This window comes from Belonocnema kinseyi, chromosome 3 (genome assembly GCF_010883055.1).
Source record: "Belonocnema kinseyi isolate 2016_QV_RU_SX_M_011 chromosome 3, B_treatae_v1, whole genome shotgun sequence".
Lineage (NCBI taxonomy): Eukaryota > Metazoa > Arthropoda > Insecta > Hymenoptera > Cynipidae > Belonocnema > Belonocnema kinseyi.
This window is the reverse complement of record NC_046659.1, coordinates 89564075-89585266: the sequence shown is the minus strand read 5'-3', so window position 1 is coordinate 89585266 and position 21192 is coordinate 89564075. Positions and strand designations below refer to the sequence as shown.

Sequence of the window (21192 nt, the reverse complement as noted above, 5' to 3'; positions counted from 1 at the left end):
TTCTCTTAATATAATATCGTCTGTTTGTGTGTGTGTGTATGTGTTTAGAACAGTGCATAATTGTCTGTATATCCTCGCCATGGTTGCATTTCTTTTGACCGATTACCTTTCCCACGGCGGTTTAAAGTAGTATAGCAGTTACTTGTATGCACTTAAGTAAGTACGCGTATGGCGCTATGAGAAATCCTTGTTGTGGGCGTATGTGTTTCGATGAAATTATGCAACGGTAACTGTGCTGTTGATCTAGTTTGGTAATCGAACGCACAGATTTTCATTTTCGCTTAGATTAGCGCTCACAATCAGTGTTTACTTACATTTTCGTCAAATCGGGCGAAAAAGTAGGAAATTTATGCTGTTGTAATGATTTAAGCAGAAGTTTTTATATTTTTAGTGTACCGCATCAGATAATCCTGCTTTCTGTATTTGGACTTTTAAAATATTACTTATTCATAACCTTAATCTGTCAAATTTTAATGAAACAGTTTCAACGGAAAATCAAAAATATTTTTGTAACAATGCTGCTGCCCACTAAATTTAAAGGTATCAATGTAATATCCAACAGAATGACCAAACAATTCAAGAGTCTTTTGTTTCTTTATGTTGATAGGGATGTTCGTGACAATTGATTTGAGCAGCATCACTTTTGATACTTCAAGGTTTACTGTGTAAAAAAGCATCAAAGTATGTTTTCCCCACAGTTTTTAAAGGTATCTTAACAACATTATTGACGACTCAGCAACCCAACCTGGTTGTCCCATGAAGGCCAAGATAAGGTATCCCAACCAATATCCGTCTTGCGTTGTATGACTCTTATAGCTAAGCCATGTAAAAGCGGACAATACTGTCATTGTTATGTGATATCATAACGCCCCAAAGGTACATTTAAGAGTTCATGTGCAGAAAAGTGGTGAACTACCCCACCTGAATGAATATCAGGCGCGGCCTTTCCCTGGGTCTATAAAGCCATGAGGTGTTCACTTCCAGCGGACATTCTCTCAGCGCTCTCGTCACTCACTTTTCCACACCATGTGGCTTCTTTTCTTTGCAGGTGAGTGTGCTACTCGCTTGGATTACGAAACTCTCAAAATGGGGTGAATATGTGTGTTATTTTGTATACCATCATGTAAACCGAAAAAACGGGATTTAACTAAAAAAGCTATACCGTGCCGATCTTGGAATTATAATCAAAGTGCTAACACGTGCTGGATGGGTCATTAGTGAGGTGGTTTGAATCAACACAAGAATCCCGGAAGGATAAAGTTCGGACAAGCTTTTTTACAAATTTTAACTGAAATTTTGTTGAAAATGAAACAGTGTTTACAAAATCAACCTATCTGTTGGGGAAACATAATCAATCGGGGAGTTGTATAATAAAAAGGGTCGAGAGGGAAAGTGAAGTGAATTGGCGACAAGTGAAAAGCAAGTACCGCTGCTTCATTAGTTGACTCTGATTGACGCTGAAAAGTTTTGTTTATTAACGTTTCGAGCTATTTTTTCCTGAGTTTACATTGAGTATTTGGTTGTATTTACCAATTTCAGGAAATTGTTGTGATATTTGATAGTAAAGTTGAATACAATAACGCCGCAGGGTACATAGATTTGGCACAGTTCCTCCTACAGAAACTGAAGCAAATGTCTGTTTTGTTTACTTCTGGTATCTCTATAATTTTCCACGCTTGTTGCTCTGTGAACGATGCTAAAAATACATTTTAAAATGTTTACGAGTGTAACTTGAACGATACGGGAAATGCTACACTTTTCAAAAACTCCTGCAGGTTGTGGAGCCATGCGAAAAAGATATTTTGTTTTTAATTATATGTTTATTCACATATTAGTGGGTTAGTAAGAGCATCAAAGAAAAAAGTATTCGTTCATGTTAGAAAGTTATTTTGCGAGCTTAAGTTTCATTGCATAACGTCATTCAATTATTTAATTATTGATTAAATATAAATGTTATGACAGTACGAATTCAGTAAAACCAAGAATGTACTAATTTTGGTCAGAAAAATTATTAAAAAAGAAAAACTGTTATGTAACACTAACGCTTTGCTATTGCGGAATCCACTTTGCATGTTCACGAAGCTTAAATATTAAATTATCTCATAACTTGTCACTGCAAATGTTGAATTTTCCTTATTGAATAATACAATTTTAAATGAATTTGATTTTAATTATATAGAATTATATTAAAGAAATGGAAAATAATGATTTATTAGCTATATCATATCGTCACAGCTGATAATCACTTCAGAATATGCAATATCCTTTAAATATCTCGTTTATTTCGTTATCAAATGTTATCAATTCAATGTCCCGCTAAATTATTCAAATTTGTCAGTTAAGTCATGTAAAAAACGTCTACAAGTTTTGAAGACAGCTGGCCACAATTCAGATTATGTAATGACAAATTAGTCGTTCAGTTTTCCTCTACAGTTCAACTTATTTCAATGACGTTCGATTTTAAAGTAGATACAGGTAAAACTACTTTCCATGAGCAAGGAGACGATAGATAAGTGGCGTTCGAGCTGCATTCATATTAGAAACACGCTCACTTCTAAACAAGCTTCACTCTCGCTTTCGACGTTATTCTACTGAATATTGATGCGTATGTGCTAAATAGCAAAAATTGTTATGCCCATTGTTTCTTTACGATTTTTGGTGAATAATCCCAGTTGAAAATTTACTGGAAACAAACCCTGATGAAAACTATATTCTATAGTGGGATGCTACTACAATTTTCACCTGGATAACTCAGGTTCATTGTGGTAACTAAAGTATCCAATACGTTACAAAAACTCCCTAAGCCGATAATATTAAATAAACAGCTTTTGGCTATATGATCCTATTTGAATTTTTCTTCTATCTCTGGTGTTTTTGAGAAACACCATTTATCTAATTATTAAGGAATCGCCTTAAATGGACTTATGATGTTTTGTTCTCTTATTCAATTGTTTCTAATCCAAAGTTTATCAAACATTTTTAATAGAAATTTTATTTTTCCTATGCTTGATGGGTTAAAGTCTCATCAATTGTACAAAGATACTTGACAATTCACGACTGCACGTGTATTAGTTCCATCCGATTGATTATAATTCTTCGTTCTCTTTCCGAGTCTACATAATTGATCTTACGATGCAAAGAATTCTTTCAATTCTGCTATTATCATTTCAATCCGCACGCATTACATGTGACCGGTTACCTTTATTCCGTATTACAAAGTACTTTCTCTTTTGTACAGCGTAATTGTATCTGACGACGGTGAAATCTGTCTAAGAAACTAAAAAAAGCAAATACTTCAAATATGTGTAGCTTTAATTAATTAATTAAACTGATAGTCAATGGTACTAAAAAAAAAATCTTTGAAACTAAGGAAAAGCAAGTCGCGGGGAACGTCCTTTCACGGTTTATCTGAGTTGAGCGGATCACCTATCTGTATTCATGACTTGTACAAATTCCCAGATGTACTCTTGATAATCGTTTACTTCCTGACTGCGTCGAATTAGTCCGATAAATTTTTTACGCCAATCTAGAAAGAAGGAAAGACATTAGGGATTTTATTAAATATATTGTAAAAAGGATTTTATGATATGGAAAAATGTGTTAAAAGGTAGGGAAGTTGGTAATGTAGAATTTAAAATAATTTAGATGCATGGCAAATTCGGATTGATATCCCTTTCATTATATACCTTATAATTTATATAACTATGCGACAATTACAATATTCGAGTTTCCACGAAATCAACTCATTAATTAGGAGTAAATTTCCCTTCGTAATTATTCAGAAATACCTTTCTTCCTGGTTTCCCTTGAGTTACACGTTCTTCCTTTCACTGTGTCATAGTAAACCAGAGTATCATCACAACTAATTAAATATTATGTAATTCTGACGAGGATGAGACCTCATTTCTTTAGCAAACAAAAATTTTAAAAGAGTACCCTTTTTTAATAAATTAAAAAATTTTTAAATTAGAATAAAATCTTTAATGAAAGATGTACAATCCGTTACCGAAAAAACTCAGGCCCTAATTGGCAGTGTTTCTCCACTTCCGAATTACATATTACATTCAATTACAGGATTCCTATTGCACACTCCTAAGCCTATTATTTTCTTAGCAAACGTACTTGTTCTTAAACAAATTTTAAGTTTTAGCAAAATGTAATTTACCTTGGGATAACTTACATCAGACTAAATCGTGGGGTATCATTTTTATCCGAAGTTAGTATCAAAATCTCGCAACCACTTCTTTAATGTTGAAAAGTAGTCGTTAATTATTTGCAACATTTTCCTACCCTGAGATTTAATGTCGAATAAAGCAAGGTCGTTTAAAAATAACCTGGTTAAAAAAAAAGATTTTCTTGTATCATAATTTCACACCTTTTTAATGAGCACTCAATGTAAAAGAATGGTCTCAATTACGGATTACAATTACTTTTCCGTATTACAATAGCAAATTAACCTCGACTCTCTAATTACATATCGCCTTGGTGAGAGGAAAATAATATGTGAGACATCGATTTTTTAAATCAAATAATAATAGTAATAATAATAATAATAAAAACTAATGAAAAATATTTTTAGAAAGTCTAAGGATTGAATCCATTTCAAATAAGATGGGTTCTACACTTCAAACCACAAGAATGCTTAGCGACTAAATATGTTGTTTTTTAGAGGAAATTAGGCAATTTACAAAAAAAAATTCCACGAAGTTACGAGTTTATAAATGCTGAAGTCTTTTTAAAACTAAACACGAATTTGTTATTGAGATTTCTACCTCTTTTGAAATAATTCAGACCTTAGAATCTTATTTTCGAATTGAAGTGATTTGTCTGAAAATATAAAAAGCCGATTTTCACGAAAAAACCCACACTAATAATTTTTGAAGTTTGTTAAATTTGAGTTCCTATAAATAAAGAAATATGAAAATTGTTTCTTGCTTTATTGTGATTTCTTGCATTGTTTACGAGGTTATATTCGAAAATTATACTTTCAGGCAAAATATGCTCTTGGCCTCAAAAACGGGTTAGAGCACATAAAATTGATATGTTGCCTTTCTTATACTAGCAGAAAATAAAAAATTTTGAAAAAAATAAAAAAAACTTTTAGCGTATATTGCAGTAATGAAACCCTACACAAAAATAATGAAGTTCTATTTCAGAAAACTGTCTTATATCAAACCAAAAACAATTAAAAAACGTATTCCTTTAAATCCAGATTTTATGCATTCATCAAAATGAGGATATGCGAGTGAAAATGTTTACTTTAGAATAAGCAAATCGTTTACTTCTATGATTGAAAATTTAAAAAAGAAATAAAAAAATGTATAACTTTTTTAATACTCAAGGTTTTCGTCTTCTTTGCAATTGGAATTTTGCACATAACTTCATGCAGAACAGATGAAGAACAAGTGTCTTCTTAAAATACAAGTAGTCTGTGATTTCATATAATCGCTTAATTGCATTAATAAAAACATATTTTTAATAATTAAAAAGTTGAAAAATTAAAAAATAATTACATACAAAATTGAAGGAGCAATACAAAAATTGGACAAATTCCAGCTAGCCTTATTATTGAATTAATAGAAAATATTACTATTACAATAATATCCCAATAACCAGTAAGTGGGGCGATGGCCGTGGGGGCTAAAGCGTATGTTTTGGACCCAATCCATCGCCTTGCACTCTGGAAGAGCCTCGGCGGCCCATGCGATGCACACTAGCCTAGCCAGGGAGTTGTTCATCTCCGGAGAGTCGTGGGACCGGTACCTCTAAAGAAAAATGCTCTTTAAGCAATTAAAGTTGTTGCTTTTGGTGATTCGGAAACCACCTTAAACTGTTGGTCCCCCTCCTCATCACCAAGTAAGTGTGTGGGAGGTTTGTGAGGAATAAGGAAGAAAGTACAATCAAAATGTAAACCCCTAGGGGCCGTATTAAGAAGCTTCCATTCCATCCCTATAACCAATACCAAAATAATATAAGAAATTACTTAATCTTTTTTTTTTATTTGGAAAACCTTACAAATAATAATGCGGGAAACTCCCAAATTTTGGCGATGCCTTTTTAGAAGCAAACTTGTTATAAATAACATGAAAAATGAAATTCAAGAAAAACAAAATACAAAAATAACAATACAAAAGCTAAAAACATATATGGCTTAGTATAAAAGAGTTCATCAAAGAAATAACTAAAGAAACAGGAAATTATAAATTGAACATAAATCCCAGTTTTCGCGGTCTTCACAATTTTAGTTTGATTATAGTTAAATTTTACGAATAAAAGTATAATATTAATACTAAAAAAAATTACTATATAAAAAGAAAGAAATTCAAAAATTCAGTTTTATGGAAAAAATTCTTCTAGTTACAAAAAAATGTTTAGACCGCATGTAAGTCACAGGATAGCCATATCACTGTTAGAAAATTTTTAACGATTTTTGAAAGAGAACAAATGTTCTATATAAAAAACTATAGATATTTAGAATGAAATTGGTCTTTTCAAAAATTAAACGTTAAAATTCAAATATTCCTAACTTCGTGGAAAAATAATTTTTCTTAATACGGAAAAATACGCATCGTCTAATTTCCTTTAAAAACAACATATTTCTTCGCGGAAAGATTCGATCTAAAATAGTAATTTCCGCAGTCGAAAATAAAATTATTTTTATTTTCACTATTTTTGTACATACCTCTAATTTGTTTGCTTTATGAGCCTAAAAGAGACTTATTAATAACGTCTACTAAAAGAAACATATTTAAGTTTTGAATTAGAAGAAATCAATTGTCTCCATGAAAAGTGACCCCCTCTATAATGGGTCCCGTTACCTAACATAAAAAAATAAACTAAAATGAAAATTAATAAACAAATAAAAATTATCATTGACTGAATGTTTGCTCGACACTTCCGTTCTATGGCTCTATTTTATGAAAAAAATTGTCTAACGAATCGGGAAAAAGGGCGGTCGCGCAAAATCCCATACGTTCGAATGGTCGATTGGGAAATAATTTTGTCGGACGTAAAATAATTCCAAGTCAACCAGATCGCCTTTCTAAAGTGGCACTAGCACCAAGTACTAGTAACGTTCAGCGTTAGAGCGTTCTTGGTTAGAGCAGATAGAAACGGTGACTATACGATGATCATACGCGTGAGAGCAGCCCGGTTTTCCCCGGTTGGGCTATACTCTATAGTATGGCTGCACGTGTGTGTGTGCAATGATCGAGCTTGAATCGTGAATTTGTGAGAGAGGTAGCCTAGCAGGTGTGGGTGAGTTGCCTTGCCGCGATGAAATATGCACGGTGCCAAGGAGACGGAAGTTGGCAAAAGGGTGTGCGCCGCGTGCGCACTCCTCTAAGACCCTAACTCCAACTCAACTGAAAGTGAAAACTAGCACACAGCCACGTAGGCCGTGTGCACCAATGCTCGACCGATTTGTATGTATCCTGCATGGATATATCATTAGACCATATCTCTGACAAGGCGTCTAAAGCAATTTATCCATCTCTTCGGGCCAAAATTTGACTTCACGTTTAATGTCAATGTGCAATTAAAAATAATCTTGTGTAACAATTACCCATTTCAAATATCATGCAAGCAACACTTTCTGTCCGCGCTTTACAAATAAAAGTATCACGGAAAAATTTAGTGTTTCTATTGGAACCAATTTTTGGTTCGTAAGGAACGCCTATTGCTGAAAAGAAACTAAAAATGATGAATTTTTTCCAAAGGAGACTCCTGTTCAGTCTCCCAAGGGACCCAATTTTGATAGAGACTTTTTCCAAACAATCTTTTTTCGCTTTGCCGACTTCGATATTTTATCAAGTTAATAATACAATTTTTGCGTTAAGGCAATTTTTTATAGAATTCTGACGGACATAATTTAATAAAGAGAATTAAAGTTCAGAATATGTGTCGCAATTAAAGAGGTATAATAAATAAATGAAAAAAGTCGATGTTTGAAATGGCTTACTTACCGACCTCAATTTGTAAGCGGTTGGTTCGTGAATGCGCCTGAATATTGTCATATTTAAGTGTTTTCCAAAGGAACCCTTTTGGGTCATGTTCTAAACGATACCAACTTTGATTAAAGCTGCAACTTTAGTAATCCCCAGTTTTTTGCAGTGTAAAAAAGAAACGATATATTTTGAGCATTGTGTTGAATTAAGTGATTTTGACATTTTTTTATCTGACAAAAATAAATTAAAAATACAACTAATATAACTAAAAAAAAATTAACAAGAAATCTTGTTAAAAAGAAATTTGTTGTTGAATATTCTTCAGTTTAGTTGAAAAATATGTATTAAGATGCAAATTTAATTAATTTATTGAAAAATCGTGGGTTTTTTTGCTAGAAATTTAGTTTTTAAATTAAATACACGTCTTTGGTTGAAAAGTGAATTATTTTGTTGAAAATTAGTTTTTCTTTCATTTGAGTATTAATTTTTCATCTAATAATTTACCTATTCCATTTTTGTAGAGAATTTATTACTTTTTAGTTGGATGTTTTAACTATTTGGTTTAAAATTGATCTTTTTATGTTAAAAATTTAACTACTTACTTGAAAATGCACATATTTGCTCGACCGAATTTTTAAGAGTTGCTTCTTCCTAGAATAAAAAATTACACAATTATTGTGAAAAAAAGCAAAACATTATTTCTAAAGACTGCAAAGTTTTGTGCAAAAAGTAAACATTAAGAAAGTAGAATAGATAAGATGGGAAGATGAGGTCAAGTGAAATGTGAGAATGAGTGACATAGTGGAAAACAATAAGATTGTGTAAAGTGTCAAGTGTCAGGTGTAATCCTGTCACATTTAATGCGTGGGACATGATTATTTCATAACAATAGTAATAGTCTTTCCTCGACTAAGAACGCGATTGAAGAGAAAGTAATTGTCAAGCTTATTATAAATCTGTCACGATTTCATATACAATTATTCTTACGTAATTAATTAGGCATCTGAGAAACATGAGATTCAACTGCTAAGTAGCCTTAATAACAATTGAAGCATTTGGTTCAAAGAAATAATCGATAGAGATTAATTATACAAATTTTTTCAGATGTATGTTTTTTCTGCAACTATTTTTAATATCCACTTATTATACTTTAAAAAACTATCTTTTAATTTTAATGAATAGAAAATACTGAGGACAAGTTGCAAAATATAATTTTTTCTTTTTCTCATTTTGCTGACTTTTTAAACACTCTCAATGACAACAGTGGCACATTATTTTATAAGTGCTCATCCACAAATTTCAAAAGTCTCGAAAAATTGTTAAGTTTTTAAAGAAAAATGTTAAATTTTAAACCAAAAATGAACATATTAAATTTTTAGTTAAACTAATTAATTTTCTTTCAAATAGTTTAATTTGTAAAAAAAATGGATAAATATTCGATAAAAATAATTAATTCTAAATGAAAAGTGTAACAGCAATTAGTTGATTTTTTCAGCAAATCAGATTAATTTTCAACCCAAAAGATTAATTTTGAAACAAAAAAGACCATTTTTTAAAATCTAGTTAAATTTTTAAACAAAGGAATAATTTTTGACTAAAAATATGAATTATTAACTAAGAAGGTAATAATTCAACTAAAAAGGATGAATTTTCAACAAAATAGTTCAATCCTCCAACAAAACAGATTAATGTTGTGCCACAAAGTTTACATTTCTCCCAATAAGACGAATTGTCAACGAAACAAGTTGCATTCTTACTTAAAATAAATAAAGTTTTAACTGAAAATAGAATAGGTAGATTTTTAGTTGAAAAAAATTATATCCTACGAAAATAAATGTTGAGGAAAATGGTTTAATTATCATCCAAAAAGACCAATTTTGAAGAAAATAGTTTATTTTTCAACCAAAGAAATGGATTTTTAACCAAAAAAATTAAGGTAAAAATTAAGGTAAATTTTTAACTCAAGAATATACATTTTCAACGAAACATGGACTCGGTCAGGTTTTTCCTGATTTCTGAAATTCCCTGAACTGTAGAAACTCTTAATTCATTCAACAAGAAGGGTTTGAAATAAATTTTGAAAGTAAATGTTGGTAATCTCATTTTGTAATTCATAAACCAGTATTTAAATACGAAAATCAACGCTACCGCGTACAAATTTCAAGAAAAGCTAAAAAGTTTGAACATATATTCCAGTGAGTCAAAATATCTGTTCATACAACGTGTTCTTGGTACATGGTTGATATAACAACGTGACTTTCCCGATTAATTTCATGACGATATTTAAATCGATTTAAATTAGAATCTGTCCCATCAATATAAAACGTGATGTTATAAAAGAATCTTTGATCAGAAATTGATGTAATAAAGGTCGATGCAATCGAAGGATACGGTGGTACGCTAGACTCAATAAAGAGTCTCAAAATTACGTCGATATTAGCTCTAATAGGCTTCTAGTCACAAAGTGGAAGTGAAATGAAGACAGATAAAATCAACTTCAATACACGATGTAAAAAGCCAACTCGACCTCTCACTAACGGTGCAACGTACTTTGAAAGACTGAGTAACGGCTGCATAATTATATGTCGTACCACCGTAATTTAGCAAGGACACGAAGTAGAGATGCTGCGTGAAATGAGATTTAAAAAAATATTTTGATTATGCAATAACTTATGAGGGAGTGTCCATAAATTACTTGACGCTATTTTCAGTAATTTTTGTCTCACCTCTCCCTCTTGTGACAATTTGTGACATTTTTCCCTTTTGGAATCACATCAGGGCATAAAACACAGGCCGCGAATCTTAGCAGCTTAAGTGATCTGATTGGTGCACATCGGTATATATTAATAATATCACGTCTGTGAAAGAACGACCAAATAGACTTATTGTGAAATTTATTTTTTTATTAATAATTAGAAAAGCAAAACAAGTCCTTTCTCCATAACATTAATCGTTCTTTTAAATTAGTTTCTTTTTCAAACGTAGACTTAACTGTTCCATTGTTGATTGAAAACTGATCATTTCTAGTTCAAAAATCATGTATTGTTTTAAAAATTCGAACTTTTGGATTGAAAATTCGTCTTTTTGGTAGAAAAATAATCTTTCTTGTTAAAATATTCATCTTTTTTGGCTGAAAATGAAATTTCATGTCGAAAATTTAATTTTTCGGGTTAAAAATTCAACTGACTTCTAAAAAAGTCGTGTTTTTCGCTTGAAAATTCAACTATTTGGTTTCAAATGTCGTTATTTCTTTTAAAATGTGGTGAAATCCTATACATCCTTGGTTTCCAGCAGAGTTCGTGAACATATTTTTTTTATACCTTTTGAAATTCTTAAAAATCCTTAGAAATCTTGGCAAATTTTTTGAAATATCTTGAAAAATATTGAGATCCCTAGAAATAATTTAAAATCCTTTTAAAAGCTGGTGAATTCCCTTGAAATTATCAGAGATTCCGTGAAATCATGAAGCTCGGAAAAATACTTTGGTATTTCTGGAAATCCTTTGAAATCTCGTAACTTTTTAAAAATATTTCGCAATCTCTGCAGATTTATTAAAGTACTTTAAAACCTAACGTTATCTCTTAAAATTTTTGTAATTCCTTGAAATCCCTTGAAATCTGATAAAATCTCTTGAAAGATTCCGAAATATCATTAAATTCCGTAAAAATTTTGTAATTCTCTAAAATACTTTGTAGTTTTTTAAATACTTTAAAATCCCTTGTAAATTGTTAAAATCCTTTCAAATCACCAAAGAGTTTTCAAATCTTTTGAAATCCCCTGAAATCTCGTTTACAGTAAAAATTATTATGTTGTACATATAGTTAGTAAAAAAAAAATGGTGCGTAAAATAAATTTTTTACTGACTACAAGATATACGTTTTTTTTTAAAAATAGGGTTTGTTTCTGAGCCCGCTCGGGAAGCGATTCGCCAAAAGTTTCGATTCGTCTCGTCTGATCGACGTAATTATTTTTTATAATGATGTTTATCATAATTAAAATATTTATAATTGAAATAACATAAATTATATGAATTATATATTTTTAAATAAAAATGGTTGATAAGCCTGTATCTTAGTATATAAATGTCTCTGAGCAGATTTCATGCATTATTATCAATTCAAAATCAATAATATGTAATTACGAATAAGAATGTTATTTGGATCTTTACTGACCCTGGAATCACATCCAGACACAAAATGCTTCTTGGCTAATAATCTAATTCTTTGCGAGGATCACAAATGTCTTCTTTTATTCTATGCTTTTTTTAAATTCTCCTTGTGATTTAAATTTCAATCTCAATTTAAAATTAAGAGTCTTACAACAGGAAGTCTAGGAATAATATCCAGGTTAATAATGACTAAAGACTCATCCGGAAGTACATTTTAATTTAAATACATCTGTGGGAATATATTGAATATTCTTGGTGTTGCATAAGCAGTTTATTTGTATTTTTATTTGTTAACCGGAAGGAGACACGTCTGTGAAAATAATTTTGTTGTCTTGATTTCCCATGAGTTAGTATTACGCCTCCTGCTTCTTTCTTTTTGTGTACTGTATTTTCACAACACTTCCATTATAATACCATAATCTCTGTGTAAGATCGTCAGATCAAAAGAAGACTCGGGCTCATGGAAGTGCGGAATTATAGAAGCTATTGCTTAACCGGAAAGAATCGTGCGACATTCTGAAGAAGTTGAAGGATATGTTACATTGTGAAAATCTGTCATGTGACCAACTAATGTATGTTATTAATATTTGGCGGCTTTATAATTAAAGAAATGAATATATTTTTTCAAACTTTTGGAGAGTGATTCTCAGTTGAATTCCAAATTAAAAATTGATTAAATTGCACTGTTTAAACAAACAAGCAAAATGAAATAGGCTAGACAAATGTGCCCTTATTTATGTTAAACTATTTCATAAAATTTGAATACAATTTTTATATTTTTCAAATTATAAAGCCACCAAATGCAAAACATGTAATTGCTCACGTGATAGATTGTTATATATGTAATTAAGCTTTCCGTGATGTGCGCAAGACTGAACGATTTTTGCAGTGCGCACGCCTCTAAATTTTTTAGGATAATTCGAGAACCAGTAAATATGTTTATAATTCATTAGGCTCAATCAAAAGAGCAGATTTCAAGGCTCATTTTTTATATTTTTATTGATTCTTTCATCTATTAAACTTGAATCACGAAAAATGAAAAAATCAAAAAATTTAGATGCATATGTAGAAACGAGACGATTCTGTATTGTGCGCACCTCTGCATTCTTATGATAATTCGAGAACCAGAAAACATTTTTTAAATTTCTTGTACTTAATTGAAATAGCAGATTTCAATGGTTCATTTTTCATATTTTTATTGATTTTTCCAATAATTGAACTTCAATCACGAAAACTACCAAAAGAAAAAAATGTAGAGTCGTGCCCTAGGCGAAAAAATGATATATAGCTTATATATAGTGTGAAGTTTTGTATAAAAAATTCATTTGTTTTATACAAATATGTATACAACATATGAATATTATATGGAATACTTCACACTATATATAAACTACAGGTATATAATAGTTCCGCCTGGGGTGTAGAGGCTAAGCGATTTTTGTATTGCGCTCACCTCAACCTTTTAAAGGATTATTTGATAACTAGTAAACATTTTTGTACTATTTTTGGCTCATTTTAAAGAGGAGATTCAAATGTTTTTTGGCTTCGACTTCAAATGCGTTTCCCTATTTTTCTTGGGTTTGCGAGGAGTTAAATTTGAATCATAAAATTCCCAGACAATCCTTTATTTTGTCTAATTGTAAATGCAAATAATAAAATTCCTATCTGTTAATTCAAATATAGTTCCCACAGCTTCGAGATTTCTCGTTTCTCAATCAAGAAATAATCGACATTCAGAAACTTAATACGCATGAATGCATGCACAAAAATGTCTATGCACATGCGTGAACATTTGCGCCCACAAGTGGAGTTCATACGTTTACCGTATAATTTATTATGAAGGGGCACGATGCGCTCACCGTCGACTCTGTGTGCAACGACTTAATTGGCTGCTCGACTTCTTGCGGGATAGATAATTTTAATGTCCACACTGTCTTCTCCATTCCTGTGCTACGAATCAGAACCGTGTAGCTTCCTATAATCAGCTGTCTGTGGTCACCTTCCTGTTTACATACTACAAACGAACGAACACTTTCCTCACTGCGAATGCTGCTAGGCATCGGGTTTCTCTTGCAAATGGTCAATTAAATTTCCATAATAAGACCGCCGAATGCGATTTCCTGTTTGGGAATCAATTACTCTTGCCGAGTGTTTTTTCACTCAAAATCGCAAACATGTAGCCAAAGATCGATATAATTTAGATAAGTGCAATGATATATTGGTATTATTTTATAAATCACTGTGCAGTCAGGATTATTGACAGAAAATAGTTGGTTACCGTGAAATGGGACTAAGTGGCTAATTTAAGGAAAACCGGCTCTTTCGGAAATCACTCTTGTTGCGTGATTCTTCACGGCTGGATAAAATAAAAATGACTGATTTTAGCTTACTAGGGAAACACCTATGCAAATACAGACTTCAAACTCTTTACTCTAGTCCCCTATTTTTTAAAGAATTCCTCCCTTTTCCCCAGTGCTAAAAAACTACCCTTTTTCTCGTTTTTTCGCTTAAATGCGAACTGAATTCATAGAACCCCAACAAAAACCCCAAAAAGTTTTTTTTAATTGAAAAGTTTATTTTATGATGATGATGTTGTAAATTCGTCTTTGTTCTTTTGGTTGAACATATATTATTTGAAGTGAACAATTTAATTAATCCATTTTTGGTTTGAAATTAATTGTATTTAGTTATTAATTGAACTATTTGGTGGCAAATTAACTTTTGAACATTTAAGTATTTTGTACGAAATTCATCTATTAGGTTTGAAAATTCAACCTTTTGGTTGAAAATTCGTCTTTATGGACTAAAAACTCTGTTTATTTGTTAAGAAATTCATGAATTTTTTAAGTATACTTCTTTTCTTTGGCAGAAAATTAATCTACTTGGAAAAAAACATATCTTATTTGGTTGATAAATTATACTTTATAAATCTTTTTGGATAGAAAATTAATCTTATTTGTAAAAAAATCATATTTTTGTTTGAAAATTTAACTAATTAAACATTCATCTTTTTTAGTAAAAAATTTATCCTTAATAAGTGGAAGATTCATTTCTTTGGTAGAAAATTCATGCATTGCAGTTGAAAATTCATTCTTTTTGGGTAGCAAATTAATCCTTATTTAAAATTTAACTTTTTTGTTTAATACATGTATTTTGTTAAAAATTCGTATTTTTTGGGTAAAAATGAATTTATTTGTTAAAAATTCATATTTTTGACTTGAAAATAAAACTTTTTTTTTTACAAAATTCATCTATTTATATTGAAAATTCAACTGTGCAATCCTTGTATGAAATTGACCTATTTTGTTGAAAATTCATGTATTTTGTAAAAAATTGGTCTTTTTTAGTATATTGTTAATCTTTTTTGTTAGGAATTGAATTTCTTGCTAAAAATTTATATTTTGGAATTTAAAATTAAACTGTTTTGTAGAAAATTAGTTTCATTAGCTTGAAAATTCATCTGTGCTATTTAAAGTTCATCTTTTTGTAATAATAAATTGATATATTTGATTAAAAATACACCTTTTTTGGCTTAAATTGATTGTTTATGATTTGAAAATTTAATTATTTGGTAGAAAACTTATGCATTTTGTTGAAAAATCATCTTTTTGGGTTGAAAATTAATCTTGTCGAGAATTGAACCATTTTGTTAAAAATTCATGTACTTTGTTAAAAATGGTCATTTTTTGTAGAAAACGAATGTTTTTAATCACATATGAACTTGTATTGTTGAAAATTTATATTTTGAAGTAGAAAATGAACTGTTTTGTAGAGAATCCGATATTTTGGCTTAAAAATAAAATAATTTAGTTGACATTTTTTCTCTCTTAAATAACAAAATTATTTTGGTGGAAATCGTATATTTTGTTTAAATTCAAATATTTTTAATTCAGCATAAAAATATTTTGGTAGAAATATCAACAACTATATTTTTGTAATAAAAATGCATATTTATTATAAAATTTGACTGCTTTTTATCTAAATTAACTTTTTTTGTACTTCAAAATAAGCCAAATAAACATTATATCATTGGATTATCACTCCGTTTAAGTAATAAGAAACAAAACTTGTTATGTTTCTAGTGACAATAATCAAATTATTTAATGCTGTTCCAATTGTATATAGTTTTTTTCGTTCTAAATGATCATAAAATTTATAATAATTACTTTTTCTGTGAAGTTTTTCTCCTAAGGACGCTTTTTACTTTTTTATTAATGAGCGAGTGGCTTTGCCCTGGATTATGGGATAAAATCGCTCACACACTTAGCCCCAGTTTACGGTATTTCAGATCCTATTAATTATTTTAATGGGCAATTGTAGTCGAAATAATGGAGTTCAAAATAAAATTTGGAAGTGGTGATTTACAGTGATAAGAGTCGTAGAAATGAGTAAAAAGCAGATAAAATTAAGCCACTATTGCCTCTTTAAAATAATTGTAGTCAAATATTAGCTTTAGTGTACTGACTGATAGAAGTAAAATTTATTTTATGTTGAGAAAATTTCGATTTTTATTGTTGCTTGAGAAAAAATTGTAGGTAAATAAAAGCAGGAAACACTCGTGAATTATTGCATGACGAGCAAGTCATAATTGGTCAATCTAGCGTAATATTTTACGACACTTTCATTAATAAAATATTTTATATTATGCGAAAATAAATTGTTATTTACGTTATAAAATAAAGTATTAATAAATATGTTTTGTAAGTTATTGATTCTTCGGAAGTAGCTCTAATATAAAAATTAAAACTTTCAATTTTTTTCAATATATCTTTTGTGTCCAAAAAATGTTTTAATTAAAAGACAGATTAACTATAGTTCAATTAATATATGTAGATCGAAATTCTGTGAAGTATCTCATCTAAATTAAAAGTTTTCTTTGATTTTAAGAATTAAAATTATATCAGCATTCATGTCTTATAAAGAAATACTAATCTTATAAAAAATTGAAAACTTGAAATAATTATTTTAACAATTGTTGTTGTAATTGATTTTTTTCTTAATGTTGCTTCCTACCAATTTGCTAGAAATCTTGAATTTTAACAAATGATGATTTTTTTATGGTGGAATTGGAAAGAAGTGATTTTAACAAAAAATGGGATTGAAAAAAAAAAAGTTTCAAATTTTTGTTTAGTTTTAGAATTTTTTTATTCAAAATAACACTGAAAAATGAACAACAACATGCTTTCCTTTTAACTGGAGCAGCCTTTGTTTTTCAAGGACGTTCAAGGTATTTTCATACACGCTGAAAAAGCCGCGTTTTCTTCTATCTCTGACGCAATATATTATTACCTGCTTTCCGGAAAAAGAAGAGATAGAATCGAAAAAAAAAATATACGCGTTGCTGGACTCGCGGATTTAATTTTATGCCGGAATATCAAGGTTTAAAATCGCGTGAACAAGTTTGCGCAAACAATTGCGTTTTAATCTACATTGAGAAGGAGAATTGTTTAAAACGTATACTTTTACTTATGTGTTGAAACGTTTGTGGATATTTATAAAAAAAACGCTCATTATAAAGTATGTTACTAAAATATTTCACTGTCGGTAGATAACTTAATAAATAATAATATAGAGCAAATAAAATGAACATTTTAGGAAAATTAATCCGACATTAGGGCGATCAAAAAAAGTTGTTTTTTCTGAGCTGGCTCCACGAATTATCCCTTTTGGTGACAAAATTTCCCTTGAATTTTAGGGGAACAAATACATAAATATATATATATATAGGGTTTTTAAATTGAAGTCCATTCATGAAAAAATAGCTTATTTAATTTTAATGTCCATTGTTAATAGATTATTTTTGTTTTGAATACTGATATTTTTATACTTTAGCGAAATACGTTATATTAATTTTAAACAGGATTTAAACAAATTATTTACATACATAAACTGCTTTATTTATTTTAATTATCGCTATTAATAAAATAAAACTGAAAAATAAAAGTTAAGCAATTAGGTAGAAAATTAAACTATTTTGTGAATTAATAAAAAAATTTTTTTACTGAAACCTCAACTATTCCACTTTTGGTATAAAATTCATAATTTTGCTTGAAAATTCAACTATTTGGTTAAGGATTTCTCATTTTTGGTAGAAAATTATTCCTCTTAGACAACTATTTGGTAAGATATTTATGTAATTTCTTGAGACATTTTTTAGTAGAAATTTAATCTTTTTTACAATGAGTGCAACTTTTGCTTAAAAACTAATTTGTTTCATTCGAGGATTTAATTTTTTTTTGAAAATTTTGTGTAGAAAATTGATCTTTTTCAGTTAAAAATACTACTACTTGGGTAAAAATTGATGTATTTTGTTAGAAATTGGTTCTTTTGATTTAATTCAACTGATTTTAATTTGACTTTATTTACCAAATTCAACTTAGTTTTTCGTGAAAAATTAATTAAGAAATTAATTTCAGATGGCTGATTGGTTATTCTCGATCTTGATTTTTTCAAGTCGGATTTTCAATTTCCTTAAATTAAGATATGCTTCAAAAAATTGAAAATCCGACTTGAAAAAATCAAGAACGAGAATAACCAAGAGGCCAACTGAAACCAAGGTATTTCGAGCGTGTCTCGTTTTGATCGTGAGAGGCTCAATTAGTAGATTTTGCGTTCCAAATGCGTCCTTTTAATTGAAAATTAATTTTTTCAACTGCAAATTTGACTTTCTTGATAGAAAATGAGTCTTCTTCGTTGAAAATTGTTTTGTTTTTTTTTTTCTTAAAAATTCACCTCTTTTGTTCCAAGCTCGTCTCTTTGGCTTACAAATTCAACAATTTAGACGCAATGTTTTCCATTATTGGCTGAAAAATCTTTTGAAATTAAAAATTTAATTGTTGCCAAATCGTCTTTTTTTTAAATTCATCTCTTTTGGTAGAGATGTCATGTTTTTGGTAGAAAATGCAACTGTTTGATTGGAAATTTATATGTTCTCGCAGAGGATTGAAGAATTTCGTTGAAAATTCAACCACTTATTTAATCAGCTATTACATTGTTTGTATAGAATTCATTTTTTTTAATAATACTATAAAATAATGTTGCATAATCTTTAGATGACACCTAAATAAACTCACGACAGAAAATTCAGTCGGAAATTTTTTTTATGCGAAAGTAAAAGAATCAATTAGCGGCAAAAATTAAAATAAAGTAATAGATTTTCTAAAAATAGGTTTGCAGGATCTCGAAGTATATTAAATTTTTATTTTGTCGAAGAACTAGGTGATGCATTTCACTCAAAATAAAACAATAGATGTATTCCAATGCAAAATAATTCATTAGGATCGGCAATTAAAATGAAATAAGGAAATCTTTGCAAAAAATGCAGAGACATTTTTACACCAAAAGTACAATTTGGATGGGAACTATTGAAGAAAAGAAAGGTCTTTTTTAGACCACCATATAAGGTATATTTAAAATTGGTTGCTCAAAATTGTTAGTATTTTTCTTGATTTTTGGCTGTGAATTAATGTACATATGTGTGCTTGAACTGCGGAGGAAGGCCTTCTCAGGTTTACGCTTTCTCAAATTCATTTCTATAAATGATTTTAGAAATCTTGGAAAATCGAATTAGAAAATTTTAATAAACGTCAATTATACAGTGTTTACATAGGTATAAAAGTTAAATTCACTGAAGATTTCACTGCAGTATATTATTTGAATTGAACAATTGTGAGCATTATTTATTTCTTCAAATTGCTATTCTCTGGAGAAAAGATAATTGGTCTATTTACATGAAAAACTCTGTTTTAAATCCCGTAAGCTTTTTATGGGGAGGCTAGATTCACTTAATTCTCATGGCAAGAGAATCTCAAACTTATCACGAGGTGCGAAACAGACGTAATTATGACGATGTGTACTGCCTTCCGTGTGGCATACTCGTAAGCTGACGCTGGGAAAACTTTCTTCGCTTCATTTTTAGGATCATGTAGGCGTAGAAGGAATACAATCTGCCAAACTTTTTCCCCAAGTATTCTAGCTTATATTAATACATAGTAAACTGTCTGTTAATCATTTCTATCCTGTTTATATAATTAATTCATGTTCGCTTTTGTGTTGTCCATCAAAGTAGCACGTTGTTCTCAATGCAAAAATGTCCAATTATAATTATTTTTGTTATTCAAGACGCCAAACTAGGAATTGTTCAATATTTATGCAAATCCAAATATTTTTCATTTGAAGATTATCCAATTTTTAAATATTCTATTATTCATAATAATAATTTTCACATTCAAAGTCCACATTGGAGATTCTATATTTCCTCGTACTTATTGCACTCAGAAAATGATTTGGTTGGATCAGAACAACTTTGGTTTGTCTAAGCATAATATATGCTTAGAATAATAGGCAGTACAATATTTATCCGAAAAATCTCAATATTTTAGTTGATTTAACAAAATTTTTTTATTTTAAAAAATTTTCATGTGTATCCAAGAAAACTATTTTTTTTTGTAGTTCAAGAAAGTATTTTTGCTGAGGGCACGTGCTTTTCTCTCTTGATGTTTTAACACTTAGTGCGAAAGTTTATCACTATAAGCTCGTTTGACATCGTCAATCTGTAAAGTTGAATAACTTTCATTTTCAAATCTTCAGAATTGAATAGTTTTTAATTTTTAACGCAACAATTTAACAACAAAAACACGTTGAAATATTTAAAATTAAAGAAATTTCTATTGTAAATCTTCATAGTTGAATTATTGAAAAAAACGTTCGAAATTACATAAAAGGGAGCGTTCACTTATGATGTCACGCACCGAGGGGCAGGGGGGGGGGTCTTGTCAAGCGTGACAAATCGCGACATATTGGGGGATAAATCATTCTACGCGTGATGTCACGGAAGGTTTTATTGTTTTTAATTAACAACCTGAAAGGTATTAAGTCCATATAAATCCTAGCTGTTTGATATGCTCTTTGAGAAGAATAAAAAAAACTGTTAATAATCAGGTTTATATTTTTTATTATGTTCTTGTAAAGTTTGATTCTAATATTTCAGAAGATTCCGAAAAGTATTTTATAATTATTTTGAAAAATGTGAATGTGAGGGGTCGAAAGAACGTGACGTAATATTATATGTGGGGGCTC

General features: G+C 29.8%; 1 protein-coding gene across 1 annotated transcript in view; it reads left to right on the top strand.

Annotated features, from left to right (window-relative positions):
* Positions 1-938: 938 nt before the first annotated feature.
* LOC117169085 (RNA polymerase II degradation factor 1-like) overlaps positions 939-21192 on the top strand; it is a 33874-nt gene continuing 13620 nt past the window's right edge. The window contains exon 1 of the mRNA XM_033355202.1: positions 939-1048. Within this exon, the coding sequence (XP_033211093.1) occupies positions 1027-1048 (22 nt within the window). The 5' untranslated portion in view covers positions 939-1026. The remainder of the gene's footprint in view (positions 1049-21192) is intronic.